The sequence below is a fragment of the Prionailurus viverrinus genome, chromosome B4 (assembly GCF_022837055.1).
Source record: "Prionailurus viverrinus isolate Anna chromosome B4, UM_Priviv_1.0, whole genome shotgun sequence".
NCBI classification, from domain to species: domain Eukaryota; kingdom Metazoa; phylum Chordata; class Mammalia; order Carnivora; family Felidae; genus Prionailurus; species Prionailurus viverrinus.
The window spans coordinates 42,010,748-42,033,686 of record NC_062567.1 but is presented as its reverse complement, the minus strand read 5'-3'; the positions used below and the strand labels follow the sequence as shown (position 1 = coordinate 42,033,686).

Here is a 22,939-nt window from a genome sequence, read left to right as displayed (position 1 = left end):
TTCTTTATCCATCCATCCATTGATAGACATTTGAGCTCTTTCCATACTTTGGCTATTGTTGATAGTGCTGGTAAAAACATGGGAGTGCATGTTAGACCCCTTAATTATGATATAATGCCCTTCTTCATCTTTTGATTGAGTAGGATCTTCTTTAACCTCCATGTACTTGGAGGCTTTCCAAATTTTTTCTTGTGGTTGATTTCAAGTTTCAAAGCATTGTGATCTGAAAATATGCATGGGATGGCTCAGTCCTTTTATATTCGCTGAGGGTTGTTTTGTGACTCAGTATGTGATCTTTTTTGGAGAATGTTCAACATGCATTCGAGAAGAATGTGTATTCTGCTTCTTTTCAATGAAAAGATCTGAATATACCTGTTAAGTCCATCTGGTCCAGTGTATTATTTAGAGCCATTGTTTCCTTAGTGATATTCTGCCTAGATGATCTTTCCATTGTTGTAAGTGGAGTATTAAAGTCCCCTACAATCACGATATTGTTGTCTATACATTTATTTATGTTTATGATTACTTGATTCGTATATTTGGGGGTTATTATGTTTGGGGCATAAACATTTATAATTGTTAGCTCTTTTTGATGGATAGACCCCTTAATTATGATATAATGCTCTTCTTCATCTCTTGTTATAGTCTTTGTTTTAAAATCTAGTTTGTTTGATAATAAGTATGCCTACTCTAGCTTTCTTTTGACATCCTGTAGCGTGATAGTTGTCCATCCCCTCACATTCAATCTGCAGGTGTCCTCAGGTATAAAATGAGTGTCTTGTAGGAAGCATAGAGATGTGTCTTGTTTTTTTATCCATTCTGATATCCTATGTCCTTTGATTGGGGCATTTAGTCCATTTACATTTAGAGTGATTATTGAAAGATATGGGTTTAGTTTCATTGTTAGTAGGTTTTGTGCTTGTGATGTTGTCTCTGGTCCTTTGTAGGTTTTGCTGCTTTTCACTCATAGAGTCCCCTTCAGGATGTCCTGCAGGGCTGGTTTAGTGGTCATGAACTCTTCAGTTTTTGTTTGTCTGGGAAAGCCTTTATCTCTCCTTCTATTCTAAATGACAGCCTTGCTGGAAAAAGGATTTTTGGCTGCATATTTTTCCTAGTCAGCACACTGAATATTTCCTACCACTCCCTCTGGCCTGCAAGTTTCAGTGGACAGGTCTGCTACTACCCTTATGTGTCTACCCTTGTAGGTTAAGGTCTGATTGTCCCTAGCTGCTTATCAGAATTTCCATCTTTGTATTTTCTCAATTTCACTATGATATGTCATGGTGTTGATCTGTTTTTGTTGATTCTGAAGGGAGTTCTCTGTGCCTCCTGGATTTGGATTCCTGTTTCTTCCCCAGATTAGGGATGTTCTCAGCTATAATTTGGTGAAATAAACCTTCTGCCCCTTTCTTCCTCTTATGGAACTCCTATGATATGAATATTATTTTGTTTCATTGAATCACTTAGGTCTCTGATTCTCCCCTGTGGTCTATTAATTTCCTTTCTCACCTTTTCTCAGCTTCTTCCTTTTCCATAATTTTATCTTCTATTTCACCTATTCTCTCCTCTGCTTCTTCCATCCTTGCTGTCACTGCGTCTAGTTTATTTTGCATCTCATTTACAACATTTCCTAATTCATCGTGACTATTTCTTAGGTCCTTGATCTCTGCAGCAGTATATTCTCTGCTGTCTTCTATGCTTTTTTCAAGCCCAGCTATTAGTCTTATGGGTACTATTCTACATTCTTGATCAGATATGTCATTTCTATCTGTTTTGAGCAATTCTCTGGCTGTCATTTCTTCTTGGAATTTCTGTTGAGAAGAATTCTTCCCTTTCATCATTTTGGCTAGTTTTCTGTCCTTTACATGTTTTAATAGCTTGTTATGTGTCCTGCACTTGTGAGTACTACTATATTAAAAAGGACTGTCCAGGGTCTGGCACTTCAGGAAATGTTTTTGGAGTGTGTTATGTGCACTCCGTTGTTGTGCCTTGGCTGCTGTATCTCACTACTTCTAGTGGTATATTGGACCGTCCACCAGGTATGCTTTGATTTTTCATTGAAGCAACCCTGGAAAGGAGGACAAGGTGGGGGGAAGAAACCTTATTGCAAACTAAGAGATAAATGATTAGGGTGGATAGAGAGAGCAGTCAGAGAATCAAATAATTTATAGGGCTTAATCCAGAAAGAGATGAAAATAAAGAAGAAGGAGATACAGAAAAGGTGTAAAAAGAATATGGCAAAAGGTCTGATTACACAAACAACCAGACCAAGAAAGAAAAAGAGAGAGAGAGAGAGAGAGAGAAAAAGAAAAGAAAAAAAAATATGCATAATAAGAATCGACTAAAAATCAAATCGGAAACTGTAAGTCTGAATCCATGGGAGGAAGAAAAAAATTAGGAGAGCAGAAAGATAAGGCAGGGAAAAAGAAGAAAGAAAAAGAAGAAAAAAAATAATTAAGAAAAGAAAGAAGAAAACAACAACAACAACAATAACAAAAACAGACTCACATACAAAACCACAGGACAGTTGTCCGGTGGTGCCTTGGACCCCGTGGCTGTGCTCGTCTGGAGGAGGGCCCTACTGGTTCCGTGAGTGTCAATCTCACTCCTGGAGAAAAGCCATTGCTAGCCTCGGAGGGGTGAGGTTTGGTGTTGGTGGGTCCTGCCGCCACTGGGTGCCCCCTGCACTGGGTGCCGCTATCTCGTTCCCTTAAGCCCCACTGTGTTGGTGACGGGAAGGAAAATGGTGACACCCTAGTCCTCCCCCTGCACTAGGTGTCTCGAAACACACTGTTCAGGCAGCGCTCCCTGAGCAGCATGGGCGGGAGCAGACCAGGTTTGTCCGGCTCCCCAGTCTCCCTGCATCCCGGGCACTCTACTGGGATTCAAAACTCGGTGGCTTAAAGGATCCCACTCTGCACGGACCCAGAATAGCACTACTCTGCCCGGTGGACAACGGGCCTCTGGCTGGCGCCTGCAGAGTCTTTTGTTCTTGAAGCATTAGTAAACCCTCTTCTCACAGCACTGTATGGAGGGGACAGCTTTCTTGCAGTGCACCCCCAGAGCATTACCAAGCGGGGGGCCGGCTCTCCTCCCCACCAGGTGCACGCAGGGCAGCCCGCAGGCAGTGGCTCTGGTCCGGAGATAGTCCTGCAACCCTGAAATCTCCGATCTTCACTCCTGGGCTGCTTGCAAAGTAGAAACTGTCTCTCATCTCTCTTTGTATTCTTGTTTTCTGGACCGTGGTCCAGAAAGGTTTCTCTCTTGTCCAAATACAATCCTACACTTCCATAGCCTCTTTCTGCTCCTTTTGTTTCTCCACCGACGGGGTTACCCCCCCTCTTCCTTGCCTCCGCAGCCACCCGATTGGTCTCTCCCAATTCACAAACACGCACCTCTGAACTGCCAAGCTTTTCTCTAGCTCCTGGAGAGGTTTCTGTCGGACTGCAGCCTGGATTCCTAGAATTCCAAGTGATCTCAATACTGCCGAGTTTGAGGGAGGGGGGAAGTTCTGGTATCCCTCTTGTTGACTCCTCCCTCTTGATTAAATTTAGGTAGCCAGTGTCTCTTGTGGCTGTCCTTTGGACAGTGTAGCTCTAAAGCACGTCTTGGTAGCCTGTTTGCCGTGGAGTACCGTCTGGTCTTTCGCACTGCATGAACACGCATGAACACGAATGGCCATCCTCTTCAGGTTTGCCCTGGAACGTCTCCTGATCTCCACGGTGCAAGACTATACTGTCATCACCTGCTGGTCTCTTACGAAAATAAGCATATCTTCTTAAGTTGTAGACCTTGGTGGATATGCAATGTAAAGTCATGTTATAATTTTCTTACACTTAGACGTCAGTCTCCAGGAGGAAGGGAAAAACAAATTGCTCTTTTAACCTTCTGTAGGGCCACAATTTTTGGTTGCTCCTTGAGAGAATCTTTATTCTGAGTCTCCTGAGGAAGACATTGACTGAAATGATGAAGATTGAGGGAGTTGGGAGAAATAGTCCTTAGATAAAAAAAGCCTCTAATGTATTAACTCTGTTTTCATTCTCTGACTTCCCTCTAGCGCTGACTCACTTGTTATGCTCTGTCTCCACTATCTACTGTGTTTCTCATATTCAAACCAAGACTGGAGGATAGGTCATTAGGATAAATACTTTGTATTGTTTCTGGCTTTCACGCACCCTGTTTGAACTGGCTCTCCTTGATGGTAAGTTGCTAGCGGACAAGGATCACTAAAAACTAAACTGTGTGCTAATTTTATGTGAAACTAGATTGTTATAGCACTCAGGTCAGCAGATACATGTTCCCTTTCCCCTCTCCCCGTAAAAAAGACACCTCTTACAATAATCAAAGTCATTTCCCAAGTATTGGTTCTGTGCCCCGTCCCTCCTTTTGTTCGTTTTTGGGATGGAGTGTCACCACCCAGCACCTAGCACAGTCTTTTCCATAGAGTAGGTGCTTTGTAAAAGTTGATTGAGCTTGTCTTTTGTACTTCCTGCCTTCAGATTATGTGTCTTTGTAACTTAGTCTGGGGTGGAAGAGACTCATTTCTGTCACTGTGCAAACCTTCCAACTGCCATGAATTTTGCATACACACATACCTCTGCCACAGAGCTGTATATTCAAATTCCTCGGAACAGGATGTGTCTTTTGGATGTGGTCCCACTGCGATTCTAATTTTCTCATGTATGGTCCAAGTAGAGCACTTTAACTTTGTTCAGCCAAGGAATAGATAAATGGCTCCACAAAAAGGACCGGCGAGAATTCTTTATTTTGAGTTTCTAGGTTTTGCATCTCTGCTTCTTACAGTTAAGAGTACATGCGGATACTTCATCGATGTCAGACTGAGTTTATTCATGTGGACATTTTTAATGTAAATGAGAGCTGAGATTATTTTGTGTATCCATCATTAGACCATTTTGTTTGAGACCTGTGAACATGGGTTGTGCTGTAAGTTCAACCAGCGATCCCTGTGATTTTTTTTTTAAAGGTTTTTTTGGGGGGAGCAATTTTCGGTTCACAGCCAAATGAGAGGAAGGTACAGAGATTTCCCATATACTCTAGCTGCACACATGCACAGCCTTCTCTGTTATCAGCATCTCTCAGCAGAGTGGCACATTTGTTATATTTGATGAGTCTCCACTGACACATCATAACCGCCTAAAACCCATAGTTTGTTTACGTTAGGGTTCACTCTTGGCAGTGTGCGTTCTCTGAGTTTGGGCAAATGTATAATGACCATATATCCATCATTCTAGTCTCAGAGCTAGTATTTTCACCACCCTAAAATTCCCCTGGGCTCTATTCTATTTCTCCCTACTCTCATTCCCTGGCAACTGCTACTCTTTGTATTGTCTCCATAGTTTTATCTTTTCCATAGTGTCATAGTTGGAATCAGACAATATGTAGCCTTTTCAGATTGACTTCTTTTACTTGGTAATACACATTTGAGTTTCCTTTATGTCTTTTCATGGCTTGATAGTTCATTTCTTACTAAGTTTCCTTCGTGTCTTTTCATGGCTTGATAGCTCATTTCTTGGCGCTGAATATTCCATTGCTTGGATGGACCACGGTTTATCCTTTTATCTAGTGAAGCACCTCTCAGTTGCTTCCAAGTTTTGGCAATTGTGAATAAGGCTCCTATACACATCTATGGGCAGTTTTAATAGTTGGCTTCTTAGCATTGTATGGTAATGAGCTAGAATAGAAAATCCACAGAATTTAATAAAAATAAAGAACAAAGGTAAATGAATGGTTTGAGGGTGAGCTTAGAGTCTGAACTGTGTGATATAGTGGAGGGAACACCAATTCAAACATCTAACTTCTTAATTATGCCACTACTTTGCAGAGCTATTTTTCCTTCAACCCATGAACGGACTTTATCCTTTAGTGACACAGAGCCCAAATAGCAACCTGAAATCCTTTTTTTTTCTTTTCTCATAATTTTTTCATGCTTACTTATTTCCTGAGACGGTCTTCTCATTTAGGTATTTAGAAATTGGAGGAAGGATGGGTACTGTTTGATTGACTGCTGGAAGGCAATTGGGCCAATATCAAAGATTTTGACTCTAGAGTGTTAGAACAGTTTTTATTGTAAAGACAAGAAGGACAAATGAGGTACTAGTTAGGGGAACAGGAACCTTCAAATGAAGTCTTTTGAGTTTTTACAACAAGAGCCAGGAGTCACTCAGTGTCATGAAGTTTAGGCATTAAGTTTAACAACCGTGGAGGTGGGAATCTTGGCTAGGTGAGTTCCACTTCTCAGGAGAGGGAGGAAGACCATCTTTTTGTAGGAGCTAGTGTTTATGCTAGACATACTTCATGTTCAAGAGGAGGAACAGCATGCTGCTGTGAAATGATAAGCCGCTGAGGTTTGACAGTGTGACCAGAAAGCTGGAAGGTATGACTAGAAGCCGTGATCTAAGCTCCTAGCTGACAAAGTGAATATTGTCAGTAGGGGTTGAGGTAAGTTGTGTGGTTTCCCAAATGGAAAAAGGCTTTGCAGCCAAGCAGCCAGGAAGTAAGTAAACAAATGCTTTGTATATACATATGTTTTATGTATTATGTGTCTTTTGAGCAAAAGTGAATTCAGAAGACCTCTCACTGGCTTCTCTCTAAAATGGAAAAATCTAGATTTTATAGTCAATTCCTCTTAACTCGAACCCCCTTGCTCATCAAGCGCACATGTAGGCATTGTATCTCTTGTCTGTGCTGCAGTTACGATAACGGACCAGACAGACGTGGTAGTCACAGAGTTTATGTAGAGAAGACAGACAGGTATGGAAGTGCAAAAAGGTAATCTGCAGCTGTCTAGGCTCCATCGTGAGAACTCTCCACCCTTTCATCAGCTATAAGGATGTAAATCAAAACAGAATAAAGGCTCAGCATTACTAGTGTCTCCACAGGGACAGGAAAATATAAATAGCTAGATCTGAGGGCACAGAATGGTTTTTCTAGGGCAGTAGTAGGATGCCGCCCACGTTTTTCCAGTACTAATGTGCCTGCCCGCCCCTTCCCACCTCCTTTCTTCGGAGCGTCTACACTCCAAAGCTCACATGTTAGGACAGAGAAACTAGCTCAGCCTGTCAGGACTTCTGGATCGCAGTTCTGGCTTTTCTGCTATTTATAGAACCTTGGGAGAGAGAGGGAAAAAATGACTATTTATTTTGAAGTCTGAGAAATCCTATCTGTAGTGCTAATCTCACTGAAGTCTTCCAAGTCTATCAAGTGAGTGATATTCTCATAGAACATGGGAGGAAACTGGCTTGAAGATCGCAAGTGACTGGTTCACATTTTTGCAGCTAGAAAGGATTTGAACCTTGGACCTCAAATAATAATATTTGACATGTAATGAGTGCCTACTGCGTGTTTACCAGGTCTGGTTGGCACTTGATAGACCCGGTCTCACTTAACTCTCATAACAACCTGAGAAGGCAAATATTCTCACTATCTTACTATGATGAGCCCGGCGTTTTATAGAAGGGTAGTGACTTGCCCCACATCTCACAGGGAAGCTGTGCTGGTATTTCAAGCCACATCTGCCTGCTTCCAGAATTCATGCTTTGTAGCATGAGGTTTGTTGCAAATCCAAGCCCTTCTGAATCCATATTCTGTCTGTGCTTTGTATTCAGTCAGGCCTGATTTTAAACATGGGTCAAGACTTAGCAAGAACGTGGGTGTCGGCAAGTCAATTAACTTCTTAACGTTAGTTTCTTCATTCGTAAAATGGAGACAGTAATAAACAGCTCTCAGCATTGGAAGGTTTTGATATGGTTGGATGTACAGTGGGTCCTCCAATAAATGATAGTGTCTCTCTCTGCCACCTTTTTGATGACCATGAATACTTCTCCCACCCCTGCTCCCAATGTTCTCTCAGCAGAACTGGTTTTGTTTGTTTATTTATTTATTTATTTATTTTTGGTGCTAGGATAGAAGGCTAAGATCTTTCTCTGTTTGGAGATGAACAAAGTCGAACCAGGAGTGGGGTAAAGACAAGAAAATGTCCAGCAGCATGTATTCTTGAAGTGTCCAGAACCTACCCATGCAACTTTGCTTTGTCTTATTGAATTAAATTAGTCTCTGGGAGGTATTTCAGCTGAGTGCCTGCACGTGATGACAAGTGGTGATTCAGATATTCAGGACCGCTTTGGGGACAGACGTGGGGCCAAACACCGGCAACATAACCTAGACACGGTGGTCCTAGCGGTCAGAACAGTCAGTAGCTGTGTTTGTAAAGTAGCATGGAAGTGAGGTGGGCAGCATGAGCAAACTGAAGAATGAGAGATCCTTCTAAAGGACAATGCTTTGGTTGTGGCTCGACGTGGTGAGGGAAAAAAAGAATAAGCAAGGAATTTGGTCAGAGTCGGGTGAAATAAGGGTGAGTTGTCTCTGCATAACCAATTTCTGTTTCTCATCCCACCTCACTCCTCTCTGCCACACCCCACGTTAACCATAATCATGTGATGTGAAGGGCAACGTCAGTTGGTTTCATAGAGCTGTATGTCAGAAGACTGACAAGGACTGTATTACATGACAATGAACTTCAGGGAGATTTGGGTGTATTCTGGTAAGGTCTGACTCATAGAAACAGTTGCAGAGATGAATTTCCTTTAGCTGGAAGGTTGAAGATCTTCACGAAGTAAGGTTCACGCACAAAACTTGAGTGGAGGAATACTTCAATAGTATCTCTTCTCAAAAGATCAAATGTGAGCATTTTCTCACACACTAGTGATGTACAAATGGGAGCAACTTCACTGGAAGGGATTTGGCAATATGTATCAAAGTTCTTTAACATATCGATCCCATAATTTTATGTTTAAACATTTTTCCTAAGACAGTATTCAAAAATAAGGCCAAATATTTTTTTTTTTTAATTTTTTTTTCAACGTTTATTTATTTGTGGGACAGAGAGAGACAAAGCATGAACGGGGGAGGGGCAGAGAGAGAGGGAGACACAGAATTGGAAACAGGCTCCAGGCTCCGAGCCATCAGCCCAGAGCCTGACGCGGGGCTCGAACCCACGGACCGCGAGATCGTGACCGGGCTGAAGTCGGACGCTTAACCAACTGTGCCACCCAGGCGCCCCAAGGCCAAATATTTTTTATGTTAGCAAAAAACATGGAAACCACCCAGATGCCCAACCGTAGGGGATTGCCTGAATAAATTGTGATATAATCTGTCTGGGTAATGACTATATATGGTTTTTAAAATCACATTGTAGATGAATATTTTTTAAATGAGGAAACATTTATTAGGAAATAATCAAAAACATCATGTATGGAACGATTCCAACTTTGATAATAAACCCAGTGTGTGGATAGAAAAACTAGAAGAATATACGTCAAAATTTTTGTAGCGGAATCATGGACATGTAAAAACAATTTCTAAAATACATTTATCTGTAGTACACATAAATGGAGAAAAGAAATAATACATTTTTTTCAAATAGCAACATGGAAGACAAAGTTTCTAACAGGCTATTTAAGAGTTAAAGAATTTAGTTACTTAGAATTTAGAACAAAACTGTGTTCATTTATGTGTTCAGTCCTCAAATAATTGATTTTGACTGTTATTTTGCAAAGAGTTCGAAGTGGTTGGTTAGTTGAAATGGAGGAAGATATACCTCAACATCAGCCTTTTGATATAATTTCCTTTCACCACTTTGGTCAAGAGGAGGGGCACTAATTTTTGTGTGAGCACCATTCAAAGACAATTCATTTCTGCCTTCTGTCTTATAGTCCTGATGCACACAAGGGATCCAGGATTGGAAAGGCCAGCTTCTTCCACCGCATTTCTGGATCAGTGTTCTCCACCTGCATCACTGCCTGGCATAGACACAGGTAACATTTGCTTTTGCTTTCTCATATCTTTGTTATCTGCGTATCCTACTAGTCCCACTTATAAAGAAAAAATTCTCAGGAAAAAAGATGCTGGGGATATGGCATTTTATTACAAGTGGCTTGGCATGGATACGGGATTGCTAGAAAAGAATTTTCTAATGATCACATCAGAACTGCATGAACTCTAAAGGATGTGAAAACTACTACAGCATTCATGGGAAGCTATTTTCTTTTTCTCAATATGCGGCGTGTTTTGCTTTATGTTGAGTTACTTACATACTATCCATCTTAAAGGACTGAATAAGTGAAAACACTCCTGTTCCTTAGGAAATTAGGGAAAATGTGAAGAAGTTAGAAAATTTTAGAAATTAATTAAAAAATTGAAAAAAGATATAGTTACATGTGCAATTTGTTTTCCACGTTTTCTGCTCCTTAGATATCATCTCTTCACACTGATTAATATAAGAACCAAGGTAAATTTTAGACGTTTACTATTTAATAATTTCTTGTTATATTGATATTAATTTAGATCAAATCCTTTATGGATATTAACTAATGACTGCCTATTGACAAATTTTATTTTCACAGAGGCTTCTGTGGCAACATCATACACTAGAAAATTATTTCTAAAATTCAAATATACATGGAATCATTTGGGATTAAAAATACAGGAGTCTTGGCTCCAACTAAGAGATTTTTTTAATCGTTATTTTTTAACTAATTTATTTTTGTTTTGAGAGAGAGATCACGTGCAAGTGGGGGAGTGGGGCAGAGAGAGAGAGAGAGAGAGAGAGAGGGAGAGAGAGAGAGAGGGAGAGAATCTTAAGTAGGCTCGATACTCAAAACAGAGCCCGACATGGGGCTACCTGGGATTATGACATGAGCCAAAATCAAGAATCGAATGCTCAACCAACTGAGCCACCCAGGCACCCCTAAGAGATTTTTATTCCACACACCTTGCATGGGGCACTGGAATCAGATTGTTGAGCAATCTGTGATGTTAACCCTTAATAATTCTTTTGCAGATGGTTTATGGGATGTATTTTGGGAAACACTCTAGTCGAGTCATGTCATAACTGAAAAGAATGCAAGAACTTTGTAATATTTATATATAGATCTGAATGTGTATATTAAGGCTTTTTAAGGCAAGATACTTATAGTTTTTCAGAACTTCAGAAACAGAATTTTTGTTTTTTGAATTGATAGTTTTAAAACGGTCTCAGTAATTTACAATGGTGCCTCAAATTTGCCCAACATTTGTATATGTACATTGAACATTTGGAGTTAAATTGGCTGGGTGAATATGAATCAGCCTATTCAGTGTATTAGTAGATTAAAAAAAAACACCTTTCTGTGTTTCTAATCATGGCAATAATCACTAGAAGTATAAATGAGTTTAACAGAAATATTGAAAGGTTTTCGCTTTCCTATATATATCAGGCTCAGTCCACATGCTTTGTGCACTTGAAGGAGTTAAACACACCTCCCCTTATACATACAGATACACACACACACCTCTAGGTATGTTTCTTGTATATTTCTATAGACTGACACTGTAATTTTTCTTTGGAAAGAAATCATCCTGTTGTGAGGTTTTAATGCAAAACAGTTTCCCTTCTTCCTGTAGAGATGAGCGATCAGAAAGTGATTTATTCCACCCTGAGATTTCTTCAGTCTCCTTCAGAGTCACAAAATAGAATAAGGCCAGGTAGGACCCAAAGGCCTGGGAAAACTGATGACAAAGGTACGTGTCTTAAGCATCTCTTTCAAACTTTGACGTTTGAAAAAAAGTTCCTGTCTGTCCTTCAGGTTCTCAAATGGTGATAGGAAACGATAATGGCGTAGGTAGCAGAGCAAGTCTTTTTTTTTTTTTTTTTAAGTTTGTGAGATGGAGAAATTGATGAATTCTTTTAGATTCATAAAGCCAATAAAATGTTTTTATTCAAATTTCTGATCAAGAGGAATTTTTGAGGCCATTAAAAGTGAAGGACAGATTACAGTCTCAAGAAAACACTGCATTTCCTAGAGAAATAAAGGTCTTAGAGACTGCTTGAAAAATGACAATATTTGTTAGAAACAATGTTTTTATTCAGATAGAAGGTGTTTTAGGTGTCTTAAATATTTACCAAACCTTAATGGCAATGAAGAAACAGAAGGAGCATTCATTTTTTTTTCTGTTCTCTTTTCTGTTCTACCTTCAAATATTGTCATGAGCTCTAAAGTGAGAATGACTTTTACTGTTTTAATTTAGTGACAGAGATACAGTTTTCAGATCAAAGACCTCAAAAATAGGAGGCTAAATATAATATTGTCTAGGGAAAAATAGAATTGATGAAAAAGAAAGGAAATTTGATTTCTAGAAATTAAAAAAAATTTTTTTTAATGTTTATTTATTTTTGAGAGAGAGAGACAGACAGAATGTGAGCAGAAGAGGGGTAGAGAGAGGGAGACACAGAATCCGAAGCAGGCTCCAGGCCCTGAGCTGTCAGCACAGAGCCCGATGCGGGGCTGGAACTCACAAACTGTGAGATCATGACCTGAGCTGAAGTCGGACGCTCAACCAACTGAGCCACCCAGGCGCCCCTATTTCTAGAAACTCGTTTAAGGATAGATCCCAATCACCTTTCCAGCTTCAGAATTGTTGGCTACCAATTCCTCAAGAATATTGACTGCTTTTTTGTTCCTCTTCATGATTAGTTGGGATCACAGGAAAGAGTATACAATGTCCGTGTGGATTCTTATAAATATGTATTATGTCTATTGCCTTCTGTGCTTCTTTTTGAAAACTTGGTTAGATTTTTTTAAATTGAGGGATAGTTGACATGCAATGTACCTTAGTTTCAAGTACACAGCATAGTCATTGGACAGCTCTCTATTTAGTAAGGGAAGTACTTTTAAAATCCTATTGGACTGTTCTTATGTGTAATATTTCTACAGTGGGTGTATATCAGTCAGAAGTCTGAGACCTTATTTTTATTTTTCATAAAAGGGGAGAGGGGCAGAGAGAGAAAGAGAGAGAATCTCAAGCAGGCTCCTTGCTGAGCCTGACACAGGGCTGGATTCCATGACACTGGGATCATGACCTGAGCCAAAATCAAGAATCAGATGCTCAACCGACTGAGCCACCCAGGCACCCCAGAAATCTGAGACTTTAAAACTGTAATTATTAGGTTATGAATTTAAATCAATTGGTATGATATATTTTTGTAAAAATTTTAGGGAAGATTGTCTCTTTGTTTCAAATGGTATCCCAGGCTAAGGTTAGTAGGAGCCATGCTCTGCCCCTGATAATTATCTTTCTTTTTATTTAAAGAGTTTTCAGTGCCCTGGCATCTCATTGCAGTGATTCTTGGGATCCTCTGTTTACTACTATCGGTGACAGTTGCAGTGTTGGGGACAAAGAGTGAGTAATTGAAATATATCCTTCAAGCCTGAGTAATAGCAGGGAACGCTAATTGTGCAAATATTAATTGTGCTCCATTAATTGTTCCCCGACTCCCATCAGGGAATGTCCCAGGTGGCTCTTTCTGGGTGATTTTTTCCATAGACATGTCACAGTGCTATTTTCATGTTACTTACCTATTCCAGTGACTCTGTGGTTCAGTGAGTTGTCTTACTGTGTATAGTACACGATAACATTCCTCCAGTTACAGGACTTAGTCATATTCTGACTTCTGAGTTTAGATCACTGTGATTCTTAAACATTCTTCAAGAAATAGCCGTTCAGAAGAAATTATGACTTTCTTGTGATTTTTTTTAAGTATTTAATGAAGATATAGTTTAGTGGAAAGAGTGATTCTGTACATGGACATTAGATGATCTTGAATACAACTTTTTAAATGTTTTTTTAGTTTATTTATTTATTTTGAGAGAGACAGAGACAGCGTGAGTGGGGGAGGGGCAGGGAGAGAGGGAGAGAGTGAATCCCAAGCAGGCTCCGAGCTGCCAATGCAGAGCCCCGCATGGGTCTTGAACCCAGGAAACTGCAAGATCATGACCTGAGGCCAAAACAAAGAGTCAGATGCTTAACTAGTTGAGCCACCCAGGTGCCCCTTAAATTCAACTGTTATCTTTTATTTGAATTTCTTGACATTTCTCGAGAAAATTACTAATATGTTACACTCAGATAAATGTACATATTTAAATCTTTCTCTCTTTTCTTCTGTGGATATTCTATCTCCTCCAATAACAATGATGCTATTTCCTTATGTGTCTCAGCACAGTTTTTCATGCTCAGATGTGTTGTTAAAAGTTGATTGACTGATTTTTACCTTGCTACCTATTTATAAATGATGCACTAACTTTTAAAAAGAAACAAAACCGAATTATAAGGTGTTACCATCATAATTTTATTTATTTATTCTACACTCAGGTTACTAACAGTGTGAAATTTGGTGGTTCCATTTCTATGGTTAGTTTATTGAGGTGTTACTTTCTAAATGTCAAATTACTCATTTAAAGTAATGAAATGGGTTGGTTATCAAAGTGAGACTTTTCTTTGTCTTACATTTTAACAGTTAAGCCATATGAGTACTTTTATATTATATCTATGCTATTAATTTTAGTTTTTCAGTATATTCAAGAAAACCATCAGCAGAGGGAAAATATAAGAAATTTGAGTCAAGAGTACCAAATTGTGCAAAATGACAGCTACTTCAAGGAGCAACTTTTGACAAATAAGATTTTGGAATGTAACAGTCGTGAAAATGAAAGTCTTCAGCAGAAAATGAAGCAGGATTTTATAGAAAGGACATGCCAGAGAAAAAATATAGGTATGGAGGGAAGGGAAGATTGCATGATTTTCTTTTATTTCTTCCCCTCCCAGAAGGTTTGAGGCTAAATAGACAGGTTTGCGATCTATGCTAGTGGTCTAGGTTTACCAGGCAACTTTTTATTTCTACTTCTGAGATGTAAAAGAGTGTTCGGGTTTGCCTGTATCAAATATGAGACTGAGACTCCAGGAGCCATTTGGATTAGTAGGGCTCTATATTTCCCCCAAACTCAATGACAAGCCCTGCATTTCTACTGCTCCCAGAAGGTAAAATCGTGTGTCAGCTTCCCTGAAAACTTGGATCATTTTGGACCTGTGGGCAAATTAGGCACTCCGCTTTGTTGCTGACATGAAATATGGAGGCTATAAGTAAAAATGTACTTCGGCTAAAATGGGCATAATGCCTTTCATTTGGATGCTCTTGGAAAGATGATTGTGTGCGTGTGTTCCCATTCTGCCTTGAGTTGAGATATTTGGCCTGTATGCTCTCTGCAGTGCTCCTGCAAGTTTTGCCTAAGTGTTGATGTTTGTGCAACTCGGTGTGATAATACCATTAAAAACATCCAAGAGATAAGAATATTAAATCTCACATAATAAACTCTGTTATCATGTATAATGGTGGAATGAACTGACCTGGTTAATTAACAACTATTAAATATTTGTTTAGGATTTGGAGTTTACAAAGATTTTGCATATTTAATATCATTTCAATATGGTAGGTTGTAGGAATTTATCTTCTCTGTTATTAAAGAATCAATGCTATTTCAAAAATTTGATACATTATAAACTATATGAGGAAAAGAAAAAAATCCCAAAGAATGTTTCTTTTATTTAGAAGACATTCCAGAATCTTTTTATTTTTTTAAAAATTTTATTATTATTATTATTTAATGTTTATTTATTTTTGAGACAGAGGGAGACAGAGCGTGAGTGGGGGAGGGGCAGAGAGAGAGGGAGACACAGAATCCGAAACAGGCTCCGGGCTCCGAGCTGTCAGCACAGAGCCAGATGCGGGGCTCAAACCCACGAACCATGAGATTATGACCTGAGCCGAAGTCGGACGCTTAACCGACTGAGCCACCCAGGCGCCCCCAGAATCTGTTTAAAAACTTACTTTTATTGTTTTAAAAACAGCTTTCTTGAGGTATTATTAACATGCAAAAGTTGCACATATTTACTGTATATCATTTGACAAGTTTGGACATATGCATATATCTGTAAAATCATCCATAATCAGGGTAATAGACATATCCATTACCTCCAAAAGTTTTCTCATGTCTCTCTTTTTGGGAGTGGGTAAGAACACACAAGATTCACCCTTTTAACAAGTTTTTCAGTGCACACTTCAGTATTGTTAACCAAAGGCATTTTGTTGTACCACAGATCTTTAGAACTTAATCATCTTGCATAACTGAAACTGTATACCCATTGAACAAAAAACTCCTTACTTCCCCCTCCTGTAGCCACTGGAAACCACCTTCCACTTTCTGTTTCTCTGAATTTGACTATTTTTTGTATCTCATATAAGTGGAATCATGGGGTATTTGTACTTCTGTGATTGGCTTATTTCATTGAGCATAATATCCTCAAGGTTAATCCATGCTGTTGCCTATACAAGATTTCCTTTTTCTAAAGGCTGAAGAGTATTCTATTGATTGTATATATCGCATTTTCTTTATCCATTCATCCATTGAGGGACACTTAAGGTTGTTTTCATATCTTGGCTGTCGTGAATAGTGCTGCAAGGAATATGAGAGCTATCTCTTTGCATTCCAGAATCTTGATGAACGTAATATTGTCATTATTGATGATACTAAGATTTTACTTAGTTATGGAGGGCTGATAAATATATGGCTCTGCTTAATGGAATAGCAGGTGATGTTTCACCTTATATGTTGCAGGCAAACTCTATGAAAGCCACTGGTCCTGTTGTGGAATAAAGTGTTACTATTTTATTCCTGAATATAAAAACTGGAAGGGATGTAAACAGACATGCCAAAGCTATAATTCATTTCTTCTGAAGATAAATGATCAAGATGAACTGGTAACATGGACTGTTACATTCACTTTTATTTTCTTGCACCAGGTCTCTTACCCCTGGACCCAAGATGATGAGGATGTGGCAATTCAGACAGAGGGACCTTCAGTTATCCTCTGGGTTGTATCTATTGAGTGAGCACAAGTTGTGTAGTTAAGAAGGTTAAGGGTTCTGGAAAACCCTGCCTACTGATGGGCATATATGATGCTGCCACTTACTAAGCATTCCTATATTATCTATTCATGATGACCATTAATATTTCCAAAATGGAAAACCCCCTTGAAGATTCACTTTGGAGTTTTGCATTCATTTCCTTTTCTAAGGCATCTTCAGAACAGCTCACTGAAAAGCATGGCTCTCCTTCAATGGAGCTCTTAACACTTTGGTATTTGCAGCCTGGAAGCAGTGGTTATTTATCCTTCTAAGGTGGCAACTAAGAACCTGGAGGCAATCTGATCCAGTAGGTACTATTAGGAATCTAGGAGCCAGACTGCTTGGTATCAGGCAAAATCCAGGTCTGCCACTTTCTAACTAAGTGACCTTGGGTGAATTACTTAGCGTCTGGGTCTCAGTTTTTCCAGCTGCAAAATGGAGATAATAATGAGTAACGTAAAAGTGATAACAGTTTTACGAATTAGCCTAATGGTGATTTTCATTGCATCTGTACATAACATTTATTTGATCAATATTCTAATATATCGTATCGATGTATATATTTTTAAAATGAATTGTAAAAAGAGAAAATAAAGTGACAATATCAAAATTGTCTTTTAAATTAATTACCAATAGAAACTATCCACATACACAGAATGTTTTTTACTGAGAAATGTTTTCAAAGATCAGTCTGAAACGTCTACTTATCACTTAGAGAAACAACACAAAATTTATATGCAAATCTAATAGATGTTTTAAATCACAACATAAAAAAAATTATGATATGAAGTCATAAAATTATTTTTGTTTGTTGCAGTAAAACCCACTTAAATTTAAACCTATATTTTAAAATACACTCATTGCCATGTAATATTCCATTGTGTATATAAACCACAATTTCTTTATCCATTCATCAGTTGATGGACATTTAGGCTCTTTCCATAATTTGGCTATTGTTGAGAGTGCTGCTATGAACATTGTTAAAAACTGAGAACAAACTGAGGGTTGATGGGGGGTGGGAGGGAGGAGAGGGTGGGTGATGGGTATTGAGGAGGGCACCTTTTGGGATGAGCACTGGGTGTTGTATGGAAACCAATTTGTCAATAAATTTCAGAAAAAAAAAAAAAAAAAAAAAAGGAAAAAAAAAAATACACTCACACATTTGATCAGACATTATATGTCACTTTGATATATTACATTTTTTGACATAGCAAATATTTCCAAATACTACCCCTTTTCCCTTCACCCTTTCTAACTACTAAACTATAGCAAGCCTTTCTCAGCTCTGATGCACAACTTCTTATATATACTTCTTATTTTAATAAATTTGTTTTGAAAATTCCTTTCTTCATCTAAGAATATGTAATGATCACTGTCAGTATCCTTAAATATTTTTCTGGAGCATGATTTTGAGTAGTTTCATAGTGTCATAAATTATTTAACAAGTCTATTGTTAGATACTTAAATTTACATTTTTTTCGTGTTTTAAATAATTCATGAGACTGGCAGCCATTTTTGTTTTTTATTCTATTAAAAAAATTTTTTTTAAAGGAGTGCTCCATTTTTTTTTTTTAATTTTTAAGTTTACTTATTTATTTGAGAGACACAGACACAGCGTGAGTGGGGAAGGGGCAGAGAGGGACAGAGAGAATCCCAAGCAGGCTCGGAGACTGATGCGGGGCTTGAACTCATGAAACCACAAGATCATGACTTGAGCTGAAACCGACAGTCAGATGCTTAACTGACTTGACTGAGCCACCCATGCACCCCAGGAGTTCTCCATTTAATTTTAATTTTAATTTTAATTTTAATTTTAATTTTAATTTTGAGAGAGAGAGAGAGAGCATGAGCAGGGGAGGAGCAGAGAGGGAGGGAGGGAGAGAGAATCTTAAGCAGGCCCCATGCCCAGCATGGAGCCCAACTTGGGGCTCAATCTTATGACAGTGAGATCATGACCTGAACTGAAATCAAGAGTTGGATGCTTAACTGACTGAACCACCCAGGAACCCCTTGGCAGCCATTTTTAATACTAAGTAAATAATCTATGATAAAAAATTACTTCAGAAGATAAAAGCACAGGGATGGACAGGAAGAGAGGGTTTTCTAGGAAGTAGAGATGAAGGATGGTATGGAACATAGCAGAGTGCCAGCCATAGAAATAGCTGGGACCTTTATCTGGTTTTTTCATTTATCTAACCGATGGGAGCTAGTCACATGATATGTTTTGTTTCCTTTACAGACCTTCATTCAAACCCAAACTTATTGGAATTACTACTGGATTGGATTATCATATAATGGAGGAGAAAGAAAATGGAAATGGATTGACAGTGACCCACTTTTGGGGATGTAAGTCTCTGGAATGAATGCATTCAAACTCCAACATTGGTGTTGGAATCAGGATGTATCTGTATCTAAAAAGAATCTTGTCTTGTTTCCCACAGTTTTCCCACAGAGGTCATTGGTAAGAACAAGTAGAATGATTAAGAAAATGTTTTAGGAAGTATAATTAAAAAGGAAGGGAAATGTCATGCAGATTATTAACAAAATTATGATCCTAGGCACATGCTCAGACGTATGTGTTATGAGGCACACAAAATAAACCAAAATTATAAAGTACCTCATTCTGACTGAATTATAGTGATCCCTCCCACAATGACAGATGAGTATTTTGAGGATACCCCAAATTCATCTGACACACCTTTGTAGATGGTCCCTGAGTTATAATGGTTTGACTTATAATTTTTCTACTTTACAATAATGTGAAAGCAATATGCAGTAGAATTTGTACTTTGAATATTTCATATGACCTTTTTCTGGGCTGGTGATGTGCAGTATGATCTCTTGTGATGCTGGGAGCTGCGGCTCTCAGTCAGCCACGTGATCCCAGTCAGCCACGTGATCACAAGATCACCAACCCGGACACTTACAACCATCCTGTACCCATCCAACCATTCTGGTTTTCACTTTCACTATCGGATTCAACAAATCACTGGAGATACTCAACACTTGAGTATAAAATAGGCTTTGTGTTAGATGGTTTTGCCTAACTAAAGGCTAACATCGGTGTTCTGATCATATTTAAGGCATGCTAGGCTAACCTAGCAGGTTAGGTGTATTAAATGCATTTTTGACTTAGGATATTTTCGATACGTGTGAAATATTATCATATCATATGATCTGTATATTGTTATATTATTTATAGACATAAATATACATTAGTATACACACAAACATGCATACATATACCTTCACTATGGTTTTATTTTGAATTTGTTTCTTTATGCAAGTAAGTGAGTAAGTAAGTGATCTCTATACGCAATTGGGGCTCAACCTCATGGCCCTGGTTGCATACTTTTCCAACAGAGTCAGCTAGGCACCCTTAAAGTTTTATTTTGAAGTGCAGTGTTTTGTAAATGCTTGGGTTTATATTTAGTTATAATCTTCTTTTAAATTGCTCAATGACTTTTAAAAAATCTTAACTGTTACACTTTTGATTTCTAGGGATTCTGTTTTAAGTTTTCAAATCTTGCTAGTTACTCATATTTTCAAACTGTCTTTTGAAAGGTATCAAACATAGTTGTTTATATTTGGTATCCGATAATTCTAACATTTGAAGTCTGTGGGTCTACTCTATTGTTTCTGCTTGCTTTTGTTCATGGTGTCATTTCCTTTGTAGTGTTTAGTGATTTTTGTTTTTCTTTTTGAGCTGCTGTGGAAATTATTTGGGGACTGAGATGAAGGTTGCTTTTTCAAGGAATAATTAGCTGTTTTTGGATACCTTGGGGTATGGTGTATCTGGGTCACTTTTAATTCTAAATTTAGGTCCTACAAGTAGTGTGATTTTGGGCTGCAAACTTACAAGAGATGTCATGAAGGAGATTACTTCAATATAGTCATAGTGAGTACACTTCTAGGCAAAGACCTCAGAAGCATAGAACAGAAAGGCTCATGGGCCAAATTAAGATGCCTAAATTGTACAGTTAATCAAATCAATTTAAAACAAATTGCACTATGCAAGGGGAAAGAAATGGGATAGCTTTTCACAGTGGGCTGGAATGGGATCAATTGTCAAACTCAGGATAGGGTGCCAGCGGGTAAAAGGATCACTCGAATCCTGGTTTAAGTAATCTTCATATGGCCTGATTCTTCTGCATACCGCTTTCCTGATAATGGTGTGGTTTCTAGGACATCACTTGAGTTTTGACAAAGAGGGCCCACCAAACAGAAGGTTCTATGGCCAGCATACACATTTTCTCTATTGGGGAGAGGCAGGAACACGTAAGCCCGGCCACAACTGCAGCTTTTCAGTGAACCTGCTGAGCAGGTATGGATTTTATTTGGGTTTTTTAGGCAGAGGGCCAGTATGCATGTCATCAGTGGGAGGTGAGTTTAAGACCTCATGGATGTTGAGTATCTCTGTTCATAGTGTATATTTTGAGTGAGACATTTAGTGCTGCTTTGTTCTTTCTTCCTTTCCTATGCTCTATTTACTGTATATATACCTGACATGTCTCCAAGGTTACTGATTTACTTATCCATATATATTTAATACATCTTATGCTTTCTGCCCATGCCTCACAAGATAGTTTCATTTATCTTCCTTCCTTCCTTCCTTCTTTCTTTCTTTCTTTCTTTCTTTCTTTCTTTCTTTCTTTCTTTCTTTTCTTTCTGTAAGAGATTTGGATATTCAAATACATAGAAAATACAAATTATATGAGGGATGGAAAGCAGGCTTACTGTATCGTGACTCCATAGCAATATTGCAAGGTAATTTTGCCTTCTAACAAAAATTCCCAGTGTAAAATAAAATGAGAGATTATTATGGGATCAAAAGGTTGATATTCTGTTTAATAGGCTAAGACCAAAAGAAAATCTTTTACTGATGAAGTTATAATATTTCCATTTTCTAGATATTTAGGCAATGGACTTAAAAAATTATAATTTATGTTATTGTCAGCTTCAGAATTAAACAGCTGAGCGTGTATGCTTTCTGTTCTACAGGCACTATGCATTCATGAATATTTCTGGGAGAGGACAATGTGCATTTTTATCTTCAACAAGAATAACAAATGCTGAGTGCTCTCAGATGTACAATTGTATCTGTGAGAAGACAATTGGTGATATTTTCTTTCCCTGCTTCAATAATTATAAGAAAAGATGAGATAGAATTTTGTAATTTTTTTTGTTTGTTGCTGTGATAATTTGTGATTATTTACAAACTAATGTTTTTGATAGCAGGACTTAGTTTACTGTGGAAACGGAGATGAGTTAGAGAAGGAAGAAAATGTTCTTTTTGGACTATGATTTAAGAAATCAGATACCTGATCTTTTCTTGAGGAAGAGGGCAAGATTTTGTCTTTGGAGAGCAATTTCCCCTCTCTTTAATAGCCCTGAGAAATTCTCTCCTTCTATTTCCCTGAAGCAATTAGACATCTCTGATAGTCTAGTCTTTTCCTTATTAATAGGCTGGGTCTTTTAGGCTATTAAAGGCTGGGTCTTTCCTTATTAATAGGTTGAATCATTTAAATAGCCTTGGCTTTGAGGGATGGCACGATTAAGAACTAAAAAATAGTTATCTAGCCTCCCCTCTCCCATCTAGATAATCACCTCTCATTAAAATGTTTTTCTTTTGCTATAATTTTATACTTCCTGAATAGTTGAAACAACAGTATAGAAACTCTCATGGGGCACCTGGGTGGCTGAGTTGGTTAAGCATCCGACCTTGGCTCAGGTCATGATCTCGTGGTTTGTGAGTTTGAGCCCGGCGTCAGGCTCTGTGCTGACAGCTCAGAGCCTGGAGCCTGCTTCAGATTCTGTATCTCCCTCTCTCTCTCTCTCTCTCTGCCCCTCTCCTGCTCACACTCTGTCTTTCTCTTTCTCAAAAATAAGTAAACATTAAAAAAATGAAAAAAAGCCCTTTCATATAGTCTTTTCACATTTACCATTTGTTAATATTTTGTTCTATCTGTACTTTATAGTCCTTCTCTCTCTCCCCTCCCCCCACCCTGCTCACCTGTTTGATAATAAATCGGGGTCATTATGTCCCTTTCCTAAATGTTTTATTAGAAGTGTACTTTGTCTTGTATAACCAGAGTAAAATTATCAAAACCAAGAAATTTAGCATTGACAGAGTACTGTGTTTTC

General features: G+C 38.4%; 1 protein-coding gene across 2 annotated transcripts; it reads left to right on the top strand.

Annotated features, from left to right (window-relative positions):
- Nucleotides 1-4,154: 4,154 nt before the first annotated feature.
- LOC125169810 (killer cell lectin-like receptor 2) lies at nt 4,155-22,064 on the top strand. Of its 2 annotated transcripts, none has more exons than XM_047865556.1 (8): nt 4,155-4,201; nt 9,732-9,833; nt 11,461-11,577; nt 13,147-13,236; nt 14,399-14,605; nt 16,506-16,648; nt 19,035-19,141; nt 21,797-22,064. In XM_047865556.1, the coding sequence occupies exons 2-8, from the start codon at nt 9,737-9,739 to the stop codon at nt 21,954-21,956; spliced, it is 921 nt and encodes a 306-aa protein (XP_047721512.1). In that variant the 5' UTR covers nt 4,155-4,201; nt 9,732-9,736; the 3' UTR covers nt 21,957-22,064. The 2 variants fall into 2 exon arrangements, with proteins under 2 accessions (XP_047721512.1, XP_047721513.1); XM_047865557.1 differs by lacking the exon at nt 4,155-4,201 and adding an exon at nt 10,270-10,306 and having other exon boundaries at nt 9,761-9,833.
- The last annotated feature ends 875 nt before the right edge of the window (nt 22,065-22,939 follow it).

What these genes read in the sequence shown, in the direction of transcription:
- LOC125169810 (XM_047865556.1), top strand. Translation starts at nt 9,737, where the DNA reads ATGCACACAAGGGATCCAGGATTGGAAAGGCCAGCTTCTTCCACCGCA. An exon ending in TGGGAAAACTGATGACAAAG is followed by an intron (nt 11,578 to 13,146) that starts GTACGTGTCTTA and finishes TTTTATTTAAAG; the next exon opens with AGTTTTCAGTGCCCTGGCAT. An exon ending in TAAATGATCAAGATGAACTG is followed by an intron (nt 16,649 to 19,034) that starts GTAACATGGACT and finishes TTTCCTTTACAG; the next exon opens with ACCTTCATTCAAACCCAAAC.